This window comes from Drosophila arizonae, chromosome 5 (genome assembly GCF_054131065.1).
Source record: "Drosophila arizonae isolate 15081-1271.41 chromosome 5, UAZ_ARI_1.0, whole genome shotgun sequence".
Lineage (NCBI taxonomy): Eukaryota > Metazoa > Arthropoda > Insecta > Diptera > Drosophilidae > Drosophila > Drosophila arizonae.
The window spans coordinates 8,808,868-8,824,664 of record NC_142925.1 but is presented as its reverse complement, the minus strand read 5'-3'; the positions used below and the strand labels follow the sequence as shown (position 1 = coordinate 8,824,664).

The window sequence follows — 15,797 nt, the reverse complement described above, 5'->3', positions numbered from 1 at the left end:
CATGGAGATATGTCGACCAGCAGCACTTGTTTTTCAGCGGATTTGAAGTTTATAAATCCATTAACTAATTTCGTTTATAAGTTTCGTACACTTATAAAGATAATAGTCCAATCAAAAATCAAATATGGTCTTAGCACAAAATATTGCTCCACTTGAGGCAATTTGCTGGATTGCGAACGCATATTCTCGCTCTTATCTGCTGGCGCACTATATTTAACAATAATTCCCCGATTTACGCGCTGCTTAAAATTTGCCAAACTAGGAGCTGAGGCTATGCGGGAGCAGTCCAATTGTTTGCATAAGACTAGCTAGACCATTTCTCCTGCTCCTGCTACTGCTTTCTGCTCGCTGTGGAACTTTTCGACTGTCGGAAAGTGTTGCATTAGATTTTTCGCCCAGCAAGTTGCGGCTAATGCAATTTTTCGCTGCTGCGCATATCAAAACTTTTAAATGCGCACCAAAACTTTTAACTGGCGAAGCTGCCGTGCCGTGCTGCCGGAGCAACTGCATCCAATGGATGTGCCATGTCAGCGTATGCAAGTAATTGCGCATAAGCGCTACAATAATCAAAGCCAGACATGAACTTGGGACATATGCTTCGCTGATCTGGGACTTCTCCGTCGCCGTGTCGAAGCTAGCTGGCTTTTAACTCATTTTCTGATTAAAATCTTGGCCATTAAGCGCGAGCGCTCAAATCGGACTAAACTTTTTTAATGGCACTGATAATAGTTGCGCCTGGGTTTGCTAGTCGCCGTGTCGGCGTGTACCTATCTCTGCTCCCTCCCTCTCTCTCTCACTCTCTCTCTGACTGCTTCTCTGTCAGTCATGCTCTGAGGTGGCTCTGAAATTGGCGCCTGCAATGAACGACATGGCTCTGAATTCGGGCTAAAATTAAATTAAAACTGTCGCGCAAAATGGGCGCAGAAAAAAAAAAAAAACCGAAGAAATAAAGGAGCAAAGGCAACCAGGCAGCAGTTGAAATTGTGAAAATATTTGTGCTGCTTCTTTCTCCTTTACTTTCTCATACTCTTTCTCTCTCTTGTTTTTTATGTATATATATATTCAAAGCGAGTTGGCAGCTCCAGCTGTCAGCGCTGCCAGAGCAACGATGTCAATTAGTTTTTCAAACGGGCTCGCCTCACCTCACCTCTCTGCCTTTGCCTCTTTTTTCTCCCTTGGCCTCCTCTCAAGTCAAGTTGACTTTAAGTTAATTGCATAAGATTTCACTTTGCACTTTGTTGCCACGCCCAGCGCCACCCACAGTGGAGCCAACTCGCTGTTTCCTGTTGCCACTTGCCGCGTGTTGTTGCCATTCTTTAATCAAGTTAAAAGTTATTTTTAAATGAAGTGCGAACAATATGCAAGAGCAGTGCAAACATTGCATTCCAGTTGCCCTAACTACCACTCCGCCACCCTCTGCATTCTGATACCACAGCACCACCCCACCCCACCCGCATTCATTTGCATTTTCATAAATATATCTGCATATTATTGCACAACTCTTTTGCGGCTCTGCGACCGAGCTAATTAAAATCACATTTTCTTGCCAGCGCCACTCAAAAACTTGACAAATGATTGTACTTTAAATGGAAAATGAAACACCTTGCGTGACTGTTTATTACCGATATATAAATGTGTATATCTGTATTTATCATGCGAAATGTATTATCTGTGACATCACAGCTAAATCACGAGATAGCATTTACGCACGATTTTTCTTTTATTTTATTTTTTTTAGTGATAAGATATCTAGCTACTCAGCTGATAAGTGAACCTATTTTGAACTGTACTGAATAGGGGATACCCTTGTTGTGCACACATCGATATATTAGATGTATACTTAAGGAAATACTTGCAAATTAAGCGTAGAGCTTAACTATCAAATTGAACAACTGTTGAAATGTGCGGGAATACCCTTAATGTTGAGCTGTTATCTTTTATCTCAAGTCTATAAAATCTATATGTAATATTAGTAGAAATTGCTATAAATGGAAAAAGAGTGCTTGGCTTAGGGTTGTACAAAAATTATAATTTTTTTTTTTTTTTTTCACAAATACCACAAGTTCAATTGAGAGAGATTTTATCGATACTATGTATTACATTATATATAGAAATTTTTATATTATTCCGCACAATCTTTTTAAACTTATCTTGCTATGAACATTTGAAATAAATAACATATAAAATTAACTAAAAATAATGAACACTTAAAAATGAAACAAAAGTAATTTATTAGATAAGTAATAAAATGAAATATATTGGCTGCAGTGGATTATATAAAATAAGAAAGACAGAAAGAAAAAATTATAAAAGCCTAAAAATATTTAAAAAAAAATGTATAAATACAAAACATTCATACGCCATATGAACCCATAAAGAATAAAAATATATATGTATATATATATATATATATTTTTTTTTTTAATGGGGCCTTAATGAATTTGGTCTTAGACACATAAAATTCATGTGGCTTAAAAGAACGTTAAAAGCTTAAAAACAAAGTGAGTAAAGCATAGATGAAAAGCAAGTTTGATGAGTGTGGAAATGACAAATGAAAGATCAATCAAAAAATCAATCAATTCAGTTAAACTCAAATTTAAGCTCTTCTACTTGGGAGAAGTTGATAATATTTGAAGAAGAAATATAACATATATACAGATATGCATAGGTCTAATCACCTACAGGGTATTAATGAGTCAGCACGCTAAATGCTTGCTCTCTGTATAGATTTTAGGCTGCGTGTTACGCCTGTTGAGTTTCATTTGTCATTAGTCAGATCTCTTTATATTTTTAACAAATTATCCGCGCCAGCAAAGCAGACAAGCGCAACCACAGATACACACACACATAGACACACAGACACACACCTGCAGGGCCGCGCTAACCGGCAATTGTAGGTGCTTTACACCTGCAAAGCCCTTGATTGATGATGTGAGCAATTGATAATGTGAGACCAAACCAAGCGGGCGGGTGCACGCTGAGTGCTGGGCGGTGGCTACGCTAATTGGCGCCACGTTCGCCAAGCGAAGGCTGGATGAAGGGGGAAGGGGAGAGACAGAGAGAGAGGGGGCAGAGCGCCAGCTGGCTGTCCCTATGTATGTGTGTGGGTGTGTGTGTGTGTGTTAGCGTGGGTCGCTGCTTAAAAATGTAAAGCATGCTTTCATTCATTCCTGCTTTCGTTTTTTTTTTTTTTTTTGTGGGCCATAAGTTTTTTGTTTTCTGGGTGTTTTTTTTTTTTTTTTTTTTTAGCTGGCTGGACTAATTGAGCGCTTAAAGCGGATTTCGACACGCGTTTTACTTGCATTTTTTGCTTCTTTCACATTTTTTTCATCTCGTTTCTTGTTTTTATTCTTCTTTTTTGCGTGCCTTCCAATTAGAGAGTCTAAAGTTAATTGCAATTTGAGGCACTTGCCGCGACAGTTACTTTGGCTTGTCACGTTTTAAACTATAGAAGGGAATAACATATATATGTATATATAAATATATATATATATAAATGTAGTAGCTGTGTTTAGTCTATACGACTTCATTGACAGCAGCTGTGCTGTCGCGCGATATGCAGCTACGTGTTGGATTCAGCTAAAAGCTAAATTCTGTATATCGGACAAAATTGTAGCTCTATCACACACACACACGCACATTCTCTCTCTCAGTCTGTCTGTGCTCTTCGCTTGACAGTTGAGCCAAAAATTTTCTAATTTTCTACTGCAGTGATTTGGCATGCAGAGTGTCGACTTTCGACTCGACTAGTGTCTCTTCCGTGTCTCTCTGACTTTGGACTCTGACTCTGGCTCGATTTCGTGTTTGCGGACTCTGGGACTCGTTTCACTGATTTATGCGCATCAATAAGTTGCCCGAGTGCGATACTTAGGCGAAATGTGCCGCAATGAGACGTGAACTAGCAGCAGCAGTAGCAGCAGGAGCAGCAGCATCAGTTGATCAGAGAGACAAAGGGAGAGAGCGAGAGGTGGTAGGGAGAGGGCATGGGAGAGTTGGGTAAATAGCAGCCAGTAGCAAGCACGTTCGCATGCAGCAGATGCTGCTACTGCTGCTGCAGCCAAAATAATGATTTGCATTTTCAGTTTTCCGATTTCGATGTGCGATTTGGTATTTGGCTGCGGTTCTGCGATGTTACTTCACACCACACCACACCAGCCAGTCGGCCACTCCCAGGCAACAGTTAAGGATATATGGGCTTAGCTTGCTGGCCCCACAAAAAATGGCTAAACTTTGTCGGCAACTGTGGCCGAAGTAAAAGTTTTTTCTCTTTATTCTTTAAAACGACGCTAATGAGACGCCGCCATGCGAAAGCCACAAATAAGGAATAGATTTCAAAGTTCAGATAAGCCGACTTTAGATACCCTTGCATTTTATTTTGGATAAATGACTGAGACAGAGCAAGGCTTAATTTAGGATACGTTTATTATACTAATAATAAATTTTAATATTTAAATTAATATTTATTCAATCACTCACCCGGGTTTTAGCAGGTTTTGAGCTCCAGAATGCTAAAAAGAAAGAAAATATTAAATATTAATAATTAATTGGAAATATGTATATCAAAAATCATATACATAAATATACATAAAATATATACAAAATCTTAAATTTTATTATAATCTAGCTAAAATGTTGCACCATCCCCTGCCCATTTCTGCATACATTTACAGGGTATGCAAAGCCAGGGCGCGCCGCATAATTCATTTCTGCGCTTTTGTTTGTCAGCCACGTTCTGTGCTTATGCCTTCTCTTTTCTTTTTCATTTTTTTGCTTGCACTTCTCTCACTCTTTGTTTAGCTGCTGCGCTTATCTTAATGGTTCAAAGGTTACGCACAGGCCTGCGGAGACAGTGCTGAGCGCTTCCGACTGGGCGCCTGCTGAGCTAACGGTCACTTCCAGCTACACTTACAGTAACAGTAACAGTCACAGTTACAGCTACAGTTACGGCTACAGCTACAGCATCTGCATTAGAAATGGCCGCAACACCCATTGAAAACGTGGCGCTGCTACCCCACTGTGCACCGCGGTGGGTCTGGGCCCACAGCCAGATTAGGCCTTCTTATAAATGGGCTTATGAATCGGTCTCGATAGGGCCAACCAGACAAACGAAAACACAAAATTTGTTGGGCACAATTAAGCAAAGAGCCAACACACAGCTTGACGCAGCTCGAGTGGCGCGTTATGAACTTTTGTGGCACAACTCAATTCAATGGAAGGTAAGGAAGGCGGGTAGGGCGAAGGGAGGCGGCGGCTGAAGAAAGGTGCATGAATGGCAATGTAAAATTGCATGCAACATGCAATTAAAATCGCACAGGCAACGCGCATTTAATTAATTTGAAAATTACGTTTTCTCCATATATGTGCGCTTAGTGCCGGGGTAAGTTTTAGGCGGACTCCCATATAAAGGTGGCATTGGTGGCATTGGTGGTGGCATAGCTTGAGTGGGTCGGTTGGCTGGCTGCTGGCGTTGCTTCAGGCTCAGCACTCAACTCATTTGCTAAATCAAGCATGCACCACTTAAATTTTCATTAGACTGCTTTCTTTGACTATGACTGCGTCGTTGAACCCGCCCATTGCCGTTCGCCCATCGCCTCCTTGGCTGTCGGAAAAGTTGAGGGAAAAACCGCAAGCAGCGCACTTTGTCTTAATGATGTTAAGGTGAATTTAAACTTACGTGATTTTTACGTGCAGCTGCAGTAATTGCAGTAATGGAGCTAACAGGCAGCGAGAGCGAGGGCTGAGTAAATTCATATGTCGGTTGGCTGGACGTGGAGATATCCTGTAAATCAGCATAAGCAAAATTTTTAATTAATATTATGTATTCTAAATTTTGAGAGTTTAATACAAACAGTATTAAATATTAATAATATAATTTAATATTAAATAAGGAATTAAATAATAAATTTATATAAATATATAATCATATTAAATGATAAGGATAAATTTAATGAACATTAATAAAGTAATTGAATAATAATTAATATTACATAAGGAATTAAATAATAAATATAATTAAATGTATGATTAAGATAAATAATATTGATGAAATAAAAATGACAATTTTTTAAAACTTTACTTTAGTTTATTATTTTTTGTATCATTTAATCATATATTTTTTATCTTGAAAAAAAAAAAAATCCCATCACTTCATCATTACTTTCTTCATTCTTCATTGTAATTCCCCAATTTATAATGCAATTCAAAGGAAATGAACACGTGAGAATACCCTTTAATACCTCATCCTTCATACTTACAGGGTATTAGGCAAAAGTGACAGCAATCATGATATATATGCGCTTGCATATAGCCATATAGCAAATATGCTGGTCAAATCATTTTGCAATACGCACAGAAAGGAAAGCTGAGTAACAAAGGGAGCTAGAGAGTTTCAAAGAGAGAGAGGGAGAGAGACAAGAAAGAGAGAGGTAAACTTAGATTTAACCGAAGTTGCAGCTGAAAGCCAACAACCTGCTTAGCTCTACTGCTCTACTAGAGATTCAACGATGTATGTGTGTGTGTGTGTGGGTGTGGCTGGCACATGTGCGCACGTATTAGCCATAAATATATGAGACACATCGGGCTGTGGCATGCCGCCCACCCACAGAGAGGGGAGCGGGATAGGGGCACGCCTGTTCGGTCGGACGGTTGCTTGGCATATTGGCGCTGCCAAAACGAAATCAAACCATAAATTTAACACGTTTCAGCATGTGCAGCTCCTGGAGATGCCGCAGCTGAGTGCAGTCGCCAGAAACCAAGCTGAGTCGGTGTTCTGGACAAGGGAAAACTATGGAATTTGTGCGGTATTACGTATACGCAGCGTGAGCAGCCGATGACATTTCACACGCTGCCAAATAGAAAAGCGTGTCATATGCATAGCCACGTGCCACCTGATGATGCTAGACAAATGAATAAAATTTAATTCAACCAGAATAAGCAGCAGCAGCAGCAGATTCACTTGTGGCATGTGGCAGCAAAGCATCTGCCAATTGCCAACTAAATCTGCCTTTAATTTCACCTCAGCAGCAGAAGCGTATTGAGTTCGCTCAATGGAATACTTAGAATAAACACGAACTGAATTTCGAGGCGAGAAACATGCCAATTAATCTTATTTATAGTGTTAAAGCGAAATATTATTTTGATTTATTTCATTTAATGACTAAATCTTGAAAATATATCTAAGCAATTTGATATTGACGTATTAAATACAATTAAAATATTAAATATAATTAAATAAATTTATAAAAAAAATATATTTATTTAATATAGTATTAATATGTATATATTTTTTAATACTTTGTATATTCATTTTATAAATATTTGTATTTCTAATAAAATAATTAAACATTTGCATTCAAATATTTTCCGTTTTATTGATTTCTTATATTTTAATACTTTAGAGCATTTCCTATTGTTAATATATTTATAAAAAACGATCTTACAATTCAAATATTTTTCAAAATATTTGAAATTTGTAATTAAAATATATTTAATTTAAGTATTAAGTATTATGTTTTATTTTATTTATTAATTTTGTTATCATTTTTTTTAGCTCGTAAGATATATGATCGATAATTTAAAATAAAATAACTTTAAAAATCTAGCTCTACCAAACATCATTATGCTATTATTTACTTCCCCCTCTAGTTCCCTTTGATGAATTTTACTACTAATACTGAATGCGTTACAGCTCACAGCTTAGCGCATTAAGTCCTGAATACATTTCTCCCACATCAACATTACCATATTGCCGTATTGCCATTCTATATAGCCCGTTGCTTCGGCCCAACAATGCAGTCAGAGATTGTGCGGCTGTTTGATATTTCGCTAGCAGCGGGCGGCAATTCAAAGTTGACCATATCGAGTGAGCGAATGAGCGAATGAGGGAATAAAAGGGGTAGGAGCGATGGCCAACCGCAACGGCAATTTCAGTTGCTGTCAGCGCGGCCCGAATGCTACATGGCCAGGACGCGCTGTCAAGGAAACGCAGCAAAGCGCTGCGAGCATATCCTGTTGCTCGCGTTCAATGGAGTAAGGCATAGCCAAGTTAGAGAGAGTGAGAGAGAGAGAGACGGAGGGAATGAGAGAGAGTGTGGTGTGTGCGTGTGTGTGTGTGTGTGTGCTGTGGCATGACGCGCTTGAATTAAATAAACAGCAAAATCTGTAAGGCTCAGTCCAAAAAGGGGGAACGTCTGGCTTTATCGCCTGCTTCAAAGCGGATTTCCCACGCCAGCACACACACACACACCCACACACATACACCCACACACACATACCGCCCACGTTTAGCAAACCTTATCGAATTGCACACATTATCGTTAGATTTTAGTGGGCCAAGGAAATTAATTTCTTGAGTAAACCCGTGTTCAAGTGCTTAGAGCAGCTGCCCTGACATGTAATTTCGTGTGTTTGAGACGGGCAGGGCTGGGCTGGGCTGTGTTGGGCTGTGTTGGGCTAGGGGGTTGGTGAGCTGGGCGTGGCTGATGAAACATATGGCGCCCCATAATCATCACAAGAGCCTCCTCAATCCCCGACGTAACGTAACGCAACGTAAGCCGCTTGTGGGCGGGGCTGCGTGTTGGTGTTATCGACTTTGGCTGTCTTAAAAGAACGTAAATAAGTATAAGCGAGCGTTATTTGAAATTAAATTCGATGAACAGTATTATTCACTCTGACTCTCGCTCATGCTCTTGCGCTCTCCCTCTCTCTCTCTCTCTCTCTCTCTCTCTATCTCCCTCTCGCTCTCGCTCTACTCTGCCTTGGCTCACATCGATCCACTCGACGTCGGCACTCAACGCCAGACAACAATCTCGTTAATATTGCAGAAATTCACATTGCACATAATTAAATTTTGTGCTGCTAATGGAACATGCTGCATGTAGCCAAAGATCACAAGCAACACCAACAACAATAACAACAACAACAACTACAGCAACAGCAACAACAGCAACAAAGTTTAATAAGATGCTAAGGTTGTTTGTGGTCGATGAAAGCTTAAATGCTCTTGCAGTTAAGTGAAATGTGTGTGTGTGTGTGTGTGTGTGTGTGTGTGTGTGTGTGTGTGTGTGTGTGTGTGTGTGTGTGTGTGTGTGTGTGTGGCCTATAAAAAGACTTGTTAATGCTCTGGAATTGGGAGATTGAAGCCATCATTTTACACATATTAATGGAAGACATCAGTCAAGTAGACCAAAGTTTTTGTTTTTAATATAATACAATTTTAAGAAATATTTCTAACTTGTAGTAAAATTAACTTCCTGCACCGCCGCAACAAGAGCTCTTCTAATCTTCATTTATATATGAGCTATAGGAAAACATATCATATAGTTAACACAATTCCAAGAGTTTTTTAACAATCCCATATAAATAAATAAAGTGCGGCTAAGACCTTTACTACATGATACGACATACTCGTAGCACTTCCCAGAAAACTTTATCAAGAATAACACGTTTAACGGAACTTAGTCAAGGCAGTAAAGCGACATAAATGTATTCTGCTCCTAAGCTCTTAATCCCACTTAAATGTGTATATGAACTGTTTATATACATATATATATTCGATGGGCTTAAACATTGTTGTCTTCAATTTATAATGCCAACTACGGCGGCTGTAAATTGTTCAAGTTGGCAGTTGCCACAAGCTTGCGGCAATTAGTTTTCATTGACAGCGCAAAATCTCAACCACTCTGCACCACCAATCTACTCTCTCTCTCTCTCTCTCTCTCTCTCTCTCTCTCTCTCTCTCTCTCTCTCTCTCTCTCTCTTTGTATAGTTTCCGCTTTAGTTGTGGACATCATAATATATGGTTTTGTGTGTGCGGCATTAGGCACATAATTTCACATTGAGAATCAGTGGATGTCAATAAAATGCCAAATCGCATGACAACAAGCGGATTTCATGTTAGCCAAAGAACGAAGAAAACACGCACACACACACACACACATGCATACACACGCACTTATATGAGTTGCCCTAGGGAGTTGTGGCAATGGTTTGGGGCAGCTCTGCTCGTATTAACTGTTGTCGTTGTCAGCTGCTTAGTTACTTTAACCAAATATGGCCATTATTATTATTATGGCCAATGGCCTCTATGAGTGTGTGTGCGTGTGTGTGTGCGCGCGTATTTGTTGTGGCTTACAACTTTGGCTGGGCCGAAAATCAAAATAAATGACGACGATCAACAACAATTGTCATTTGTTATCCTATTAGCCAGGCCAAGAAATTGCCGCAGCCGCCATACATTAATGCAAACGCTTTTAATGGAAATCAACACATGCCACACCCCCTCGCCCCTGTCCATTCAACGTAGCCCAGAGCTAGTTAGAAGTCCGCCTCCAGCTCCTTTCCAAGTAATAAAGCAATAAATGTTCAGCAACAACTCGACCACAAAATCAACGTATTAAATCCTTGTAGCCTTTTGGTCCAGCCGATAAATATGACCCTCCATAAATATTGTACAAATTTATATAGATAGTCAGCCAGTCGACTTAGGGACTTGAAATTATTGACGGCAGTGGAGTGTGACGCAGCTTTTGTATACAAAAGCCCAAATGCACTTGGCCAAAACATAGAATTCAAGCTATATCTTTGGTTTGCTTACTTTGAAGAAATAGTGAATAGTATTAAAATAATTCTAGTATTTAAATATTTAAATTAAATTTTAAAAAATAAATTATAAGATAAATTAAACTATTTCAGTGAATAATATCTTAAATCTGAAACTAAAAACATTTTTTTATAAAATGAAATTAAGATTTTGTATATAAATTTAATAATATAAAAGACAAGAAAAATGAGAATCCTATATGTAAAAAATAATTTTGTATTTTAAATTAAAAAAATAAAATAAAATAGATGTTGATATAATAAATTACATTTGTTCAATTACTAAATATAAATAAAAATTTATATAATAAATAAAATAAATAAATACAAAATGTATTCAATAAATATAAAACTAAATATTAAATAATAATAAATACTATTTTTATCTACTACTATTACTATTTTATCTAGTTTAGCACAATTATTTAATGCTATTAAAAACTCTCTACTGTTATTTGCTGCAATCACACTTAATATAGATTAACATGGCTAACACACACACATATTTCGTGCAGTGCATTAAATGGCAACAATATGCGCCTGGGGCTTGCTGTTTTTCAATTATAATTTTAATGGACGGCCACCTGGCCAATATCGGTTGGCCGGTTGACCACAATAATGGCCAGCAATGAAGTGTGCCGTTGTCTGCTGGGTATTGGCCAAATTGCAAATATGCTCATATCTAAGCCATTTTGGTTGCAAGCACAAAAGCAAACGAAGCTCATTAAACAAACAAAAAACATATCTATATCTAAATCTATGTATATGGGCGAGTGTGTGTGTGTGTTTGTAGATATAAACGGAAATGCAAATACGCCAACGGAAGTATTATAGTTTGCACAAGGACAACGGGCAGCAGCAGCAGCAGCAGGACAGCTGCAGCCACACAGGATGTCCTTTCTAGCGAGTGCGAAGCAATCATAAAAATTGCATGCGACAATTGCTGGGGGCAATCGTAAGTCCCATAGATAAGTATTACGAGTGCTATAAAGTGCGGTAATTGCGGACTGATGACCACTTTAAGCACTACAGAGAAAATAAGGAAAGAGAGAGGGAGACAGAGAGAGACAAAGAGAATGGAACAGCCCTACATGAATATTTGAAGCAGCTGCTTGAGAGGCACTTGGATTCGATATTGATGTTGATTGATAATGTGCAAATATTACCGTAACTTTGGTCAACTTGACCTCATACGCACACTTACACACTCACACACCTACTTGAATACAGGTTTGCTGGAAATATTTTTGGTAGATATATCTTCAACGTTTAATGAACTGAGCTGTAGCTTGATTTATTTAGTCTAGACTTTTTTCGAGCACCAAATTTAAGCTTAAGCAATTTACTTTTAATTCCTTTGTTGAGGCCATTCGCATTACTGAATAAATGCATATCTAAATATTCCAGCATTGATGCCGTGGTGTGCTCGAAAAGGTCTTATGCATAGCTAAATAAAAATAAATATTTCTTTTTATGCGCCTTTTGCCTACAAATTGTCGTTTTTTATTGTGGAGGCTCAGATTTTTATTGTAATTCTTTTGAGAAATGCCTTTCACAGTAATCAATTCATGCTAAAAATATTTTGTTAAATCAAATTTAAGACTAAATTTACTTTAAATTAGCAAGCAATTTGAATTGTAAAAACTTTTTCAAAGTTATTTTAGACGATCTAATAAGAATGTTAAATAAAAGTCTATTTTAAATTTAGAAATTTGCCTTTGGCTAACATATAAAAGAATGTAAAAATGTTAACTTAAAGTCTTATAAGAGACTCTTCTGTTAATTAAAGTGGAGAGAATGTAAGGCATGTTGCAGAATTTCAGTTAGCTGCATTATGTACACGCTCTTAAATTAAACAGGCACTGTGAAGTGACGAAGCCGCTGTTAACTAGCAGGCAAGCAGCAAGATTGAGTAATATTGTATGTATGTGTGTTTTAGCAGTGTGCAAGCAGGCGCTGCTAAGCAAAGCAGACACTGTTAATTTAATCAGGTGATGATCGGCTTAACTTTGTGTGTGTGTGTGTGTGCCTATGTCTGCTGTGGCTCTTGTCTGCATGCGTGTATGCGTACGCGAGTGTATGCATGCGCGTGTTCATAAGTATGCTTGAAAAACTGCGTAGCATTAAATATTACAAATATTAAGGCAAATTATGTATAAATGTGATACTTTAAGGACTCTCATAAATTTTGGTCTTGGTGTCTACTTAGAATAAAATATATATACATATGTATGTGTATATAAAGTTAAATATTTATATACACATGTATGTTCATACCTTAGAGCAAAGCTTACCATTAATTTTTGTAAAAAATTAATATGTTCCATGAAGACCTGTTAAACAGCACTTTTCTATTTAACTTTTCCATATCACTTGTTTAATATCACTATAAAAAATAAAACAAAAACAAATTTATAAATCTTTGCCGCAGCACTTTGTCCTTTGCACTTTATTTTCACACTAAACTGATGCCGCCTTAAGAAAACAAAAGAAAGACAAGGAAACTGACGCGCAAGTTAACCGTTACTTTGTGCTGCCTCTCTCTTCCTGACCTTCTGGAACATGCCTTGAGCGCTCATCAGGGCAGAACGGGAGAACAATAGGCGCTGGAACATACATACATACATATGTATTTTGTTGGTATGCCAGTATATTTTTTGCTCTTGCCCTCTGTTAGCTTCGCAGCTAACGAGTAGCGCGCAGATTATAGTATTTAATTTTTTGACATTTAACGCAGCAGACGAAAAACATGTGCATTTTTAGTGCTTTTTTTGATGTCACTAATTCACACAATTAATGCAAATTCGCAACTATTAAGCGCTAATTGTAATTAGTATTTTGGGTATTTAAAGTCTAAGGCATTTAAGTGATCGCATTAACTGGTCACACCAATGGAATTACTTAAAATGCAATAAATGTTTAAATATGATTGAAATATATAAATCTTCTAATTAAATGTGATTGTGACTAAATAAAGTGATAAACTCAAGCTTATGTAGAATAAATATAATTCTGATACCTCATTTGAAATTCTATTTTATTTGTAAATACAGGCATTTATGAAGCTAACCTCGCAGTTATACGTGCATACATACATACATACATACATATGTACATATATTTACTGCGGTCAGAGTTCACTTAGCTGTGACCTGCTTGACTATGGGAGTGCTTGAGCATATTGTAGTTTAGCTCAAGTGTCAGTCCAGGAGTTCACTTGCTTTCAGTCAATTCAAAATGCTCAGATTAGACGCAAATTTGTCAAGCTGTTGGAGCAAGGGGCGCAGGAGCAGCGCCTGTGGCACGGGCACTGCCTGATGGCAGGGGCGGGCTGCGGGTGAGTGGTGTAAGCTCATTGGACAGCTTGGCCCAGTGAGCAGTCACCATATGGCCATAAGCGTCACAATATGGCCAATGTCAACAGAGAAATGAGGTCAACTATGGACGGAACGAGCGTCTGTTCCAGGCGCTGTACCAAGGCTTAACTTTGCGGCCATTGCCAAAGTATTTTAATTGGATTTAGTATAAAAATGAAACTAAAGTGCGGAGTAGACGACTAGCAGATATCCTGTGTGGGGTTATGGAGTATGAAATGAATATAAGGGAAAAATCATTGATTGAATGTTTAAGACTAAGCTAGGAAACTGAAGTGAGAAGAGAACGACGAGTAGATACTCTTTATCATGAGGACGATGTCGCAGAACTCACATTCTCTATTAATTACAGGGTATTTTTGGATGAGTTTTCTCTCTTTACACAACTAGACTCAACGTTCAACAAAAATATTGCATACTTCTCCCAAACTACCCTACTATATATTTTTTATCTATTACAGGGTATCTAAGGACGAGTTTCTACAGTGTACAACGGGGCTCAACATTTAACACAAACATTTTTAATAAACTAGCTGCTAATTTACTTAGACGAACATCAAATTGAAAAGCCAAACAGATGGGCACACACACACAGATACACACACACACACAGAGACACAGAAACACGCTGAGTTAGAGAGTTTTAGCGAAGCACCTGCAGTTATTTAGGGCTTTGACTTCACTTTACTTTAGCAGCTGTCGAAATCAAAGTCCTGAACACACACACACACAGCAGACGCCAAAAAGGGGGCGTGTCTGCTCGCCCACTTTATGAGGGCAACAACAGTTGGCGAATGGTTGTCTCTGGCTACGGCTACGGCTACGGCTACGGCTCTGACTCCGGCTCGAGCTGTGGGCTTTGCCGCTAACCTTTGTCAATTTATGTGTTTCATTATTAAACTTTGCCACCTGACGCACATTTAGCAGCAGCAGCTCACACACACACACACACACAAAGAGAGAGCGCACCAGCTTGACCATTATAATTGGCCCAAGTGTTGGGCCATGGCGTACTTAACAAATAATGGGCTAAAAATCAATTGAATTGTAGATGCCGGGTTAAACATAAGCGCAAACACGCGCCCAGCGTCTGAGTAAATAAAACCATCGTAAAGTTGAAAAGGACACCAGGACTTGGGCAAACACAAATACACAAAGATAAGCATGCACACACACGCACACACATGCATGCTCATACCTCTTGGGTCTGGCTTTTACACACACGATTGAATGCGGAATTTATGCGGCGTAATTTATGAAAACAAAAACCGGAAGCAATATTTTTCTTTGTTTGTTGTGTGTGTGTGTGTGTGTGTGTGTGTGTGTCTATGGAGTAGCCAAAGGCAGTGCTGCCATTATGCCACACACAGACACACACACACACACAATTACAGTAATTTATGCGCTTGGGCAATGCAACGTCATCGTCGCCGCGCTGGCTGGGACTGGGCCACATCAGCTCTGGCTGATAAACAATAGAAAAGTATTATTATGGTTACAAAGTGGCACAGGTTTTTAGTGGCACTGTGCACGCGAAACAAGATACTCTGTAATTTTATGAAAAATAGCAAAAGGGAGGTTTGGCCAGCTACAGAATATACAATATGAGAATTAGTTATAGACTAAGAAATCTTATATCTGTTGGGACAAGTCAAGCCCTATGGGGCTTTTGACGATAAGTCAAGACAAGAATGTAAATATTAAAGAGGTATATTATTATGCAAGATTGAGGATATAGCTATTTTTTCTTATACATATGTGTATAATAGATTATTTATATAGAATTCTTTACTAATTTAGCCATAGTGTATCGATAACAAGTAA

The 15,797-nt window shown here is 38.3% G+C and overlaps 1 protein-coding gene across 2 annotated transcripts in view; it reads right to left on the bottom strand.

Annotated features, from left to right (window-relative positions):
• LOC149268456 (uncharacterized) overlaps positions 1-13,053 on the bottom strand; it is a 39,916-nt gene extending 26,863 nt beyond the window's left edge. For both annotated transcript variants that reach the window (XM_089471686.1, XM_089471687.1), the window contains exons 1-3: positions 12,894-13,053; positions 5,675-5,779; positions 4,477-4,508 (exon numbers count right to left, since the gene is read on the bottom strand). In XM_089471686.1, coding sequence (XP_089327812.1) covers positions 4,477-4,508; positions 5,675-5,779; positions 12,894-12,926 — 170 coding nt within the window. In that variant the 5' untranslated portion in view covers positions 12,927-13,053. The remainder of the gene's footprint in view (positions 1-4,476; positions 4,509-5,674; positions 5,780-12,893) is intronic.
• Between the last annotated feature and the right edge of the window lie 2,744 nt (positions 13,054-15,797).